This window comes from Scyliorhinus canicula, chromosome 7, assembly GCF_902713615.1.
Source record: "Scyliorhinus canicula chromosome 7, sScyCan1.1, whole genome shotgun sequence".
Classification (NCBI taxonomy): Eukaryota; Metazoa; Chordata; class Chondrichthyes; order Carcharhiniformes; family Scyliorhinidae; genus Scyliorhinus; species Scyliorhinus canicula.
In genome coordinates, this window is record NC_052152.1 from 62,094,771 (window position 1) to 62,106,907 (window position 12,137).

A 12,137-nucleotide genomic window follows, 5' to 3' on the forward strand; every position below is an offset into this window, starting at 1 on the left:
CTCTGGGGTCTCAAAGTAATGGTGCTGGTCCTTGTAGGTGACCCACAAACGCGCTGGCTGCAGCATTCCGAACTTGATCCTCTTTGCGTGCAGCACCGCCATCGTCCGGTTAAACCGGGCCCGCCGCTTTGCCACCTCCGCACTCCAGTCCTGATATATCCGCACCGTCGAATTCTCCCATTTGCTGCTTTTCTCCCTCTTGGCCCACCTCAGCACTTTCTCCCGATCACAGAAACGCTGGAATCGCACCAGCACCGCCCTCGGGGGCTCGTTCGCCCTAGGCCGCCTAGCCATGACCCGATATGCTTCTTCCAGCTCCAGGGGCGATGGACCGGCCCCCTCTCCCATCAGGGAGCTCAGCATCTCCGCTACATATTTCGGGAGATCAGGCCCCTCCAGGCCTTCTGCTAGGCCCAGGATCCTCAAGTTCTTCCGCCTCATTCGAGTGTCCAGCTCCTCAAAGCGGCTCTGCCATTTCAGGTGGAGTGCCTCGTGCACCTCCACCTTTCCCACGAGGACCGTGGCCTCCTCCTCCCTTGCAGTCATCTCCTGCTGCAGCTCTCTTATCGACGCCTCTTGGGTCGCCTGGGCCCCCATCAGCCTTGTGGTCGTCGCGTTCATAGACTCTAAGAGTTCCACTTTCAGCTCCGTAAAACACCGGAGGAGAGCGGCCTGCTGCTCCTCCGCCCATTTTCTCCAATCTTCTAGTGCGCCACCGGCCGCCATTTTGGTCCTCTTCCCCCGCTTTTTTCGGGGAGCTGCTGCCGCTTTTTTTGTCGCCCCACTCCGAGTACCGACCATAAAGTTGGTCTCACTCTCCTCAGGGAGCCTTCCCCCACCGGGATTCGTCTTTACAGTACCGTCGGGGCCCTCCAATCGGCCCTTAAACACCTTTGTCGCAGGAGCTGCCAAATGTGCGACTTAGCTGGTCATAGCCGCAACCGGAAGTCCCCCAGTCTTATTTTTAATCGAAAATTCCATAATTGCAAATCTTTTGATAGTAGAGCCTTTAAATCCAAGTCTCTTCGGTCGTCCGCCTGGCGGCGAGGGAAGGAATCTCCGGACCGCCTATTGGCGCGGTGAGCGGACCGCCTGCTGAGTGGACCTCCCGCCGACAGGTGGCGGGGTGAGCGTGGCTGTCGGTAAGCGGACCTCCCGGCCGCCAGGTGGCGGGGTGAGCATGGTTCCCGGCGAGCGGACAATCCGGCCGACAGGTGGCGGGGTGAGCATGGCACCCGTTGAGTGGCCCTCCCGGCCGCCAGGTGGCGCGATGTGTGGCCCTCCCGGCTGCTTTGCGTCAGCTGTCTGTCCTGTGGATTCACGTCAGGTGCCAGTCAGAACGGAGAAGTGGTGGCGGCTGAGTGAAGGGAGCAGCCTTGAGGATGGAGGAATATCAGCCCAGTGAGGAGGTGAGCGGTACGGGGGCGACATGATATGGGGAGCTTGACTCGGATTGTTGGCCGGTTCAGTGTCACCTCACTGCGGCCGGGCTGTCGGAAACGCGCCTGAAGCCGAGAGCGGCCCCATCAGGGCGGCGGCTGAGAGACGATCATCAATCACCGAGTTTCCACCGCTCCTCGTCCTCACTCCCTGATACCCTCTCCCCAAATACCCCTCCCCGATACCCCCCAAATACCCCTCCCGAATACCCCTCCCAGATACCCCCCAAATACCCCTTCCAGATACCCCCCAATACTCCTCCCCTGATACCCCACACCTCAATACCCACAATACCCCTCCCTGATACCCCCAAATATCCCTCCCCGATACCCCCAAATACCCCTCCCCGATACCCCCAAATACCCCTCCCCTGATACCCCCCAAATACTCCTCCCGATACCCCATACCTCAATACCCCACCCCTAATACCCCACCCCAAATGTCCCTCCCGATACTCCAGCCCCCAATGCCCCAGCCCCCAAATCCCATCCCACAATATCCCTCCTGATACCCCACTCCTCTATACCCCTCTCCTCAATACCCCAGCCCCACAATACCCCTCCCGATACCCCATCCCCCAAAACCTCAGCTCCCACCACCCCGCAACCCCTCCATGGCCCAGCCCTCACGTCACACCAATACCACTGTCCCTCCTAATATACCTCTACCCCAATATCTCTCATCCTCTCCACCCTAACATCCTTCTACCCCACCACCCTCAGCCCCAATAACTCTCTACCCCATAACCCTTGGCCCCACCAACATCCTCCAGTAGCCCATGCCATCAATAGTTTCTCACCCCAATATTTACCCATCCCAATAACCCTGTACCTCCTAATACTGCCAATATAGCCCCACCCAAACCCACCAACACCTAATATTCCAACCCATACTTCCTCAATGCACCTGCACCCCAATACAGCTCAACTTAATACACCAAACCCCAAAATGCCCCCTGCCCCACGTCCTCCCCTCACCCCCACAATGCCCCCATATGTCCTCCCTTGCCTTCAATGCCACCCAAGCCTCTCCTCACCAAATTGCCACCCAGGTCCCCCCTCACCTGCTATGCCACCCATGTTCCCCCCTCATCTCTGTAATGGCTCCCATGTCCTCCCAATCCCACAATTCTCCCAGGTCCTGATACCCTCCACAATTTCCAATAAACCTTCCTTGAGATGCCTTCTCTCCCTCCCTCATCTCCTCTTCCTCTATTTTTGTTCCTCCCCTACTCTGATTCTGTATTTTCAAAATGCTGTAATTACATAATGTTTAATCTGTTTTAGATCATTTATGTTGCCAGCAATGTGTAACTTTTCTAATGCTGAATATTGCTGAATTATGTTGCTTGTTTGCAGGTTGTCTTCAATGCAGATGAAACCAGTAATATTATCAAAGAGGTAAGTATGGGAAGGTTGTGTTTACTATATATGTGCAAATGGTTGCATTAAAATAGGTGAATTAAAACAAATCATTCGGTAACCAACGTCTGTCTGGTGCTGAGGCTAATGTATATCGGACTATGAGAGGTCTCTGTAAATAATGATTTATTTGACAGCGAACCTGTATTCAGATGAGCATTTTATTTTGTTGAATAAGATGGGTGCAACTAGTCCTTTCAAGGTTATCCCTAATTCTTTTGTGTATTGGAGGGATGAACATTTTGGTTTCAGCACATTTAACAGAGACCCTACCTCCGTAGAAGAAAATGTGATATTTTGGGACCTGAGCACCTTGCTATTTAAACAGCACTGAAAACTTTATGGAATACTATCACAAATTAAATCCCATTAGTACAAGATGGGATAGGCTCAAATCATTAGAAAGGTAATTTCGCAATTGTCAGTTATTGATCATTGTATCTGGAGAACACGTGAATAAATTTCTGGGTACTTTGAAGGTAAAAACTCTGGAATCATTGTTGGGAACAGTTGGATACTTTGATGGAATAGGGAGTGATGATATATGAACAGTACTATCTTCCTAGATAGTTGATTGAAGATGTCTTTAATGGCTTTTCTTATTGTATCCGTTTTATGATCTGTCCTTGTTTTGCTTCCTTTCTCCTTGAAATTTAATCTTGCCCAAGTGGAAAGCCTTTCTGTTCTTTATTTTATGTTGAATGACCCAATATTTACAACCGTACATAAAGCATATTAGCAGAAGTCTTTAAACGATAAATGTGCAGTTAATTTCAGTGGTTCATTTTCAGTGCGTTGACTCTATTATCGGAGGGGTTGATTATACTCACAGCAAGATCAACCAATGGACTGCTGCTGTAGTTGAACAATCCCTGATGCATTTGGTTAAAGTGGGAAAACCATTTAAATACATTGGTGAGTATTCTGTAATAAAGTAAAAAGACTACATCATGAGGCATATATTGTTATTAAGCTGATGAAATTTGTAGACTTTATCCTCTACTTCAAGATCATGTACAGATGCCGAAAAATTATGTCTTCGTACAGTGTGAGGCTGACCCTTTAACTCTAGAGAGATGTGCACTTGCCAAGTAGGGGCTGGTTTAGCACAGGGCTAAATAGCTGGCTTGCAGTGCAGAACAATGCCAGCAGCGCGGGTTCAATTCCCGTAGTGGCCTCCCCGAACAGGCGCCGTAATGTGGCGACTAGGGGCTTTTCACAGTAACTTCATTGAAGTCTACTTGGGACAAGAAGTGATTATTATTCCTTATTTGACTTTACATTTTTTTTAAATGTATGTTTGGGGAAACTTTCTGTTAGACCAATTTGAGAGATGAGCATTAAATAACATTCTCAAAGGTTTGACAATTGATCTTTTATTGAGTAAGTAGATATTCAGTGGAATGTACTGGGGTGTATTCATTCCGGGTGCTTCTATCATGTTAATGTGGAATCTATGTTAATTCATCTCTGTTCAGCAATACATTTGATTTTTTTTTAAGTAAGGTAGAAATTGCAGCTGATGAGTTAAACGAAAGGTAGACTGATATATTTGTCTAACATTGAACCTGCTTAATACAGTTTTCTAAAGTGTTGCTTAAAAAAGAATCGTAAAATTGAGACTTTTTACTAATCTTTTATGGTTCAAATAAACTTCCTACAGTTTTATAATGGTTATCCAGTGTAAAAAGATTTGTTTCAGACTTTTTTGTGATCCACTTTGGTGTGAGGCTTGGACTTTGAGTTCAGTGCATAACTTTATCTGGACAACAAATGGCCTAGATTTTCTGATGCCACCCATTCATTGGTTACTATCGACATTGCAATTGGAAATGTCATGTAAGAGTAAATGTTCTTCTATGAATTACCTGTAAATTTACCTATAAATTTGAAGAAATTGAATGCATGAAAAGGACAGTTGCTACAATAAGTGGGGGATTCAGAAATAAAGTTGCTAATGTATGGATGAGTAAATTCAACATGTTGACCACAGGGATACCATGATATTGAAAAATGAAAATGAAAAATCGCTTATTGTCACGAGTAGACTTCAATGAAGTTACTGTGAAAAGCCCCTAGTCGCCACATTCCGGCGCCTGTTCGGGAAGGCTGTATTGGGAATACCTTATGTTTGTGGCTCCTCTGGAATATTCTTTTGATAGTATGCTGATGGATATAGATTATGTTTTCTGTGACCCCCGCTTCAGAGATTAATTCTAAATGCTTCTTTGAGTGACAATTTGATCATTGATTATTTTGAATGCACCTGAGGTCAATTAGGTATAGTTGTTTGGTGGTTAAATTACTAACTAGTAATCCAGAAACTGCTTGAAATCTCACCAGAGCAGTTTAGAAATTTGAATTCAGTACAACAAAACTGGAGATAGCAAGTTGGAAGAGTTAAAGTGATCATGAAGTTATTGGATTATTATTAAAACCAAATTGTTCCACTAATGTCCTTTTGTAAGGATATCTACTGTTCTTGCCCGTTCTGATCTCTATGTGACTCCAGTCTTATACCAACATGGTTGACTCCACTGGTGACCTAGCAAGCCATTCCATATCAAACAAATGCCAAGCAGATCCACAACCACGTCTGGGGGGTGACCAAGGATGGGCAATAAATACATGTCAGTGTACCTATTAGAATATAATATTATAAACAACAACTCACCACACTGTATCCACTGTGGCGACTGAACAATGTACTAGCTCTTAGACAGCTTTGCATGTTGGCCGCTCTGGAAAATGTTCTCATAATTATGCCACTGAAATTACAATGTTTTGTTAATTCTAGTGACCTGTGCAATAATGCAGAAAAGTGGAGCTGGTCTTCACACAGCAAGTTCATGTTACTGGGACAGCAGCACTGATGGTAAGCCTTTCTGTCTTAACATTTAGCATTTGTTGCAAAAATGCTATTGCTGGAGGATGCAAGAGAAAAATTGGTGCCTTAGTCAAAGATAACATGTATTTCATAGAAAAATTTATCATTTCCATCAGTTAACTGATCATTTCTAATTGCTGAAAGTTGTCTTCAATACTAAATTATGATATTGTGCGCAACTGACGGCAGAAGATAATTAATTTAAACAGTTTGATGGAAATTGATTGTCAGAGAAACCTTGTGGCATTTTACTTTGGTGTGAAAGTAATATTTCCTGTGTCTGCAGAGGTGAAAATACTATAAATTTGCTAAGACTGAACAACAACAATCATGCCCAATTAGATATGCGTGATTGGTTAGATACAATAAGCAGTATATGTTGTAGCAGATCATTGATAAGGAATTAACAGGCACCGTATCCACCTTAATTGACTACTGCATTTCAAAAGCCAGTTAAGCATGCATCTTTTCTGTGCATCAGCTCAAAAATGAATTGGTATGATTTGCTTGTATTTGTTAATGCAGTTTCACTTGAGATATAATCTGTGGTGGTGTAAACTGTAATATATTTATCTGCATTATTCTGTTTTTATTAATACGTCTTTTTCACTTTGCAGGAAGCTGTACTGTGAGATGGGAAAACAGGACCATGTATTGTGTCATAAGTGTGTTTGCCGTCAGCATTATGCTGTGATGTACAGACACCCTTGTGTGCATAGCCATTCCGAAGCACCAACTCTCAAAATGTGTACATAAGAGAGATTTTAGGACGAGCATGCATTGTTCGTGGATAAGGCATACTAGCATACATTTGAGCAAGTGTTAGAAAGCTGTAATCCATTACTAAAAGGCAATATCTTAACTTGTGCTGTTAGAAATGAACTCCTGCTTTTTAAACATCCTATTGGTTATCACACGGGACTGGTTTTTGCTTCCTCCTTCACCACACAATCTAAGTTGTGAATTTCAGTAACCATGGTGCAGATTTAATCAACAAAAATATCACTAGCTTTCTTAATTATTTGCCATTTTGAAGATTATATTGAATTGTTTTAGATATTAGTGTATTCTAATAGACAACTGACCAGTTATAATAACTCCTTGTACGGTTTCACTGTTCAGTCAGCTGACTATCAAACACTTTACTATTGTACGTTTGACTGAATCAGACAATCTGTTTCCAAGATTATTTGAAAACTACAGTGAAATGCGAAAGAACCTTATTTTCCAAATCATGTACTTCTGATTTGAAAGTAAGTTTCCAGAAGAGAAACTTTTAAATAAAATGATCCATTTCTGTTTTGAAGTTGGAGAGATCGTGTTAAACCTAGAAATGTATAAATTGCTGATATGATGTTTGACAAAATACAACATTGCAGTGTATTGGATTCAAAGTTCTGAATGTTTTGGCTATGTTGACAAATTGAAACTTGTAGTGAGAATTGATTAAGTACCTAAAAATACGATGAGGTTGAATACAGTGTCTGAATCATTGAATTACATCTTTATATGAATTGGGCCATTATAATTGCTGCCTGGTGTGAGAGTCGCACCATTGATGCTTTAACTTCTTTCTTAATATAACAATTGACTAACGTAGACTTTGAGAGCACTGCACTGAAGTGTTGGCTTCAGGATATTGCCGTTTGACATTAATGTAAAGAGTTGAAAATGCTTCACACTACCTGGTATATATGTATATAAAACATTTTCTTCCAGCTATTAGGAGTTGTGCTGCTTTATGTAATCCATTATAATGCATCACCAAGCAAGTTTCAGGACATGTATACCAACTATCAAGTAGAGACCGGGTTTTCACTTCAGTAAAATAAAAGATAAAAGCAACGTTTTGATCACTATATAAGTTCAGTAGTTTCCGGCACTAAAGGATAAAATAAGTTATTCTTTGATACAGAGAGATGAAGCCTTTTTAAAAGAAAGTTATTGCTTTAAAACTATAATTCTGTTTTAAGGTGTTGAAAGCTTTTTGTTTTTAAAAAAGAAAAAAAATAGAAAGGGTTTGTCTTTGCTTAGCACCTGCAAGAATGGAATTTGGTAAAATTATATTAAACAGATTAAGGAGCATAAACCTATTTGGGTGAGGGGAGAAACAAGATTTTGTATTCAAAATTGGACCTTTTTATGCAACTCATTTTGTAAACAGATTGTTTGAAAGGAGATGTGTATATGTGGGAAGTTATTTCAGAGCTGAAAAGATTTAACGTGAGAACTATTGTAATTTAGTTCTGTTTTCACTTTTAATGGTTGGTGCCTGTAGAGATAGCTTTAGTGAGGAATTAAGCCAGGGAAAGCTGGCTAAATAAGAGGATGATCAGTTCTTGCTCATGTGTTGATTTAGATTTGTTTAAACTTGATCAGAAGGTTGGTAGCTGCAAGCAATCACATACAAATACATAAAAGGTAGTTTCCATAGTAGCCTGAAAGAAAAGAAAGACTAGTATTTATATAGCACCTTTCATGGCTTCAGGATATCCCAAAGGCCTTGACAGTCAATGAAGTAATTTTTGAAGTGTCATCATAGTTGAAATGTAGGAAACACAGCAGCCAACTTGTTCACAACAAGAACCCACATACAGAAGTTTAATAATCATCAGTTCATCTCTTTTCAGTCATTTTGATTGAGAATATGTATTGGACAGAACACTGGGGATAACGGTTTTACTCTTCAAAATCTTTTTAGGATCTTTTACCACCACTGACGGAAATACAAGACCTCACTTTAATGTCTCATTCAAAAGACAGTATCGCAAACAATGCAGCACTCCCTCAGTACTGAAACTGATTTTTGTGTGCATGGTCTCTGGAGAGGGTCTTGAACCCACAACTAACTGTGAACCATGGCTGACTGGGATTTATATTGTGCTTTTTTTTTGGTTTGGAGCTTAACCCCTGTTGTAGGCCAAATGCTAGAAATTAGTAAAAATTATTTTACTTCCACCATTAAAATAGCAGAAATAGGAATGGTGAAAGAACAGTCATTTTGATTCTTAAATCATAATCAGTGAAGTGACCTATTGTAGAATGAATAAAACAGCATATGTTTACTTTTGCTATTTTTAAAATTTCCATGAACCCATAAATTATTTTCAACTACACAATGCTATTATTTAAAAAAAAATTTAGATTACCCAATTCATTTCCAATTAAGGGGCAATTTAAAGTGGCCAATCCACCTACCCTGCCCATCTTTGGATCGTGGGGGCGAAACCCACGCAAACAGGGGGAGAATGTGCAAACTCCACACGCACAGTGACCCAGAACAGGGATCGAACCTGGGACCTTGGCGCCGTGAGGCAGCAGCACTAACCACTGCGCCACCATGATGCCCATTTGGGTATTCCTTTAACCCACCAGAAATGTCTTAATCTCAATCATCGATGGAAACATGTGGCCTGAAGCAGAGGCTGGAACAGTTACAACGTAAATATAAAGGCCTTAAGTAATACATTGGTGAAATGCTTGGATCTAAAATAAAATGTAACATCAATTTAGAGTATGTTAGGTTGTACTTAAGTACCGACTTGTGAATAATAGCAAAATCTAGAATATTGCTTCTCAATACTATTGGGTAAGGAATAATGTCTTGATTTTCCATAGATGCCCTTACGTGTGGTAACCCCCAAACCACAGTGACATCAGTTGATTAGTTTTCTTTTCCTGCATCTGTTTACTGATTAAGCCATAAAGTACTGTATAAACATTGATTTGTATCCATGTATTCTCAGTTATTTTGTTATGTAAATTCGAAAATTGAGCATGTATTCCTCTTCCAGCCATACAAATTAGCACAGATTTCAACTGTTCTTTAATAGCTGCTCATTGGCGTAAATGCACTCTGATGTTTACCTTAGCTATTGGGAATCCCTGTACCCTACTTCAAAAAATTTACAAAACTCTTCATGAACTTACAAAAGTACACCATAACTGCTTTTACTCTCTGTTGTATGGCCAAATTGAAATATCACCAAGATCATTAAAAGCTTGGATTTTTTATTTTTAAAAATGCTCAAGTGGATATGTTTGATTTTTTTGTAACCCTCCTGCTGATGCACTGCCTCTGCAACACACATTGCTCATGGCCTCTTACTCATTCTTAGTGACACTCAGACACTGGTCCATTTCCATTTGAGTTTTGTTTATGCAATGCTGCTGAGGATAGTGATACTCAGTGATAATGATATGAGGAATAATTGTCAGGAATAGGTTACAATTTATTACCTGATCTCTGGATTCATGTCATTCTTTGAAACATATTTCATGATACTCATAGCTAGAAGTTACTTTTACAATTAAAAAAAAAAAATTGAAGACCACAATTGTTCGATAACTTTATCATCAGGGACCTTTGTATTCCATTATAAAAAGTAATCTTTACGAAAGGAAGTCCAAAACAATAAGCTTAATCTGTACTGTTGAATGATTAGGTAGCAACATCTTCCTCGTGTTTTTTGATAACTAAGAAGCATTTCTTTTGTTTCTAATAAAGGCTTTTTAGGGATATGCACCTGTGGGAAGTGTCTAACTTGCTGTGGTCATTTGTTTGTGCTTGCCACAGCTGACATAAAACATGCAAGAGCAGTTTGACCACTGCTTCCGTCAATATTTCCTGCCCTCACCTAACAGGTGGCATCAATGGTAGTTCTGATGCTTTCTGATAGAGCAGAGTATGGGACTTTAATAGAACTAAAGTATAAAGTGTTCAACCAACATCCCTCGATTTCTTGGTTCTGCCTATTGATGTTCTTGTTGTTGTACCACCCATTGATAGAAAATACTACTGTTATATTTTGCCCTTGTAAGTAGACTATTTCTGAAATAAATCGTAACCTATACAATTAAGGCCTCATTGTAGTTACATAAACGTCTATGTTTTAACTTCCAAGATTTTTCCTGCTTTATATTTTTAATGTACAGCTGGTTTAGCTCAGTTGGCTGAACAGCTAGTTTGTGATGCAAAGTCAGGCCAACAGTGGGGGTTCAATTCCCATATCGACTGAGGTTATTCATGAGGGTCCCCTTTCTCAACCTTGCCCTTGCCTGAGGTGCGGTGATCCTCCGGTTAGACCACCACCAGCCAGCTCTCCCCCTTGGGTGTGGGGGGTGGGGGGGGGGGGGGGGGGGGTGGGGGGGGGGAGTGGCCTAACCTTATCTGGGACTATGGCGACCTTACTTACATTTCAACGCAATTTTAAAAATTATGCCCTCGTGCGACATGTGATCTAATTCTGATGATGCTGTTTCTTTTAGAGCAAGATTTGGCTTCAGGACCTTCATCTATCTTGTTAGCCTTTGCTGTACCAAATTTGGGTTACAATGGATTTGTACCCTCCTGATAGTATGTCCACAAATCTGAGTGGTGATACTTATTGGCAGTCCAGTTGTTCACTCTACAAAAATAATTTTGGCCTTCAATGAGGGGAATTATCTTGAGACAATTAGATAATTAATTTGCCTTATTTTCATATATTACTCAGATGCTTATTTTCCCAAATACTGAGAACATGTGGCCAGAGTAAGTTTTCAGTAATTTTTGACACTTTTCCAAAAAATGTTTCCTTTCATACTTTGATATGATAGTTACCTTACTGTCAAAGAAAACAAATCAAGAGACATCTATATAGTGTTGTAATGTGAGTTATTCCCATTGGGGGAGTGAACACGGAGCACCTACAGTTCAGTTAACAATATGCCATATTACTACACATCCCTACTGTGGTACTGCATAACATGACACTGCATAATATCCTAAAACAGAGTTGTCAATTTATAACAAGTCGATGACGGCCAACCTGAAATTCATCTTGGATGTCAAGAAATGGTCTTGTTTGCATTACAGTGCTGCTGTGAGGTGGAAGATATGATTAGAGTAAGGCTTTCAACTGAAGTTATAGTTTAAGTTCTGTGCTGAAATAGATATGCAGAGATGTAATGAAAGTTATTGTTATAAGTGTCTGTAATCTTCCATCATCCACCTGGTACACAGAACTCTTGTAGTCTCCACTACCAGTTTCCTTTACAGTATAATAACCTTCTCTGTGTGTCTGCTGAGCGTTCACCATCCTTGCCATTTCCTTTTCAAGAGGTACTATCTTGTACCCTGCTTGCTAATAACTCACTTTCAGACTTTGAATTTCTGGATATGACTATTAATGCTTTTAATGTTTTCCTCCTTTAATGCTTTGTAAGGTTGCTCATGTTTCAAACATTAAAAGAGACTTTAAAGAAAAACTTAAATATATGGTGTAAACATTACTTTATATGTAAGTTTTGAGAAATGACTGAGATATGAGAGCGGGTGTGCCCACCAGGGGGCAGTTTGGTAGAGATAATTTTAATATAATCTTTATTGTCACAAATAGGCTTACATT

General features: G+C 41.1%; 1 protein-coding gene across 2 annotated transcripts; it reads left to right on the forward strand.

Moving 5' to 3' along the window:
* Positions 1-1,240: 1,240 nt before the first annotated feature.
* Positions 1,241-9,775, forward strand: dynlt3 (dynein light chain Tctex-type 3). Of its 2 annotated transcripts, XM_038802152.1 has the most exons (5): positions 1,241-1,409; positions 2,799-2,840; positions 3,653-3,776; positions 5,659-5,736; positions 6,366-9,775. In XM_038802152.1, the coding sequence occupies exons 1-5, from the start codon at positions 1,383-1,385 to the stop codon at positions 6,440-6,442; spliced, it is 348 nt and encodes a 115-aa protein (XP_038658080.1). In that variant the 5' UTR covers positions 1,241-1,382; the 3' UTR covers positions 6,443-9,775. The 2 variants fall into 2 exon arrangements, with proteins under 2 accessions (XP_038658080.1, XP_038658081.1); XM_038802153.1 differs by lacking the exon at positions 2,799-2,840 and having other exon boundaries at positions 1,272-1,409.
* The last annotated feature ends 2,362 nt before the right edge of the window (positions 9,776-12,137 follow it).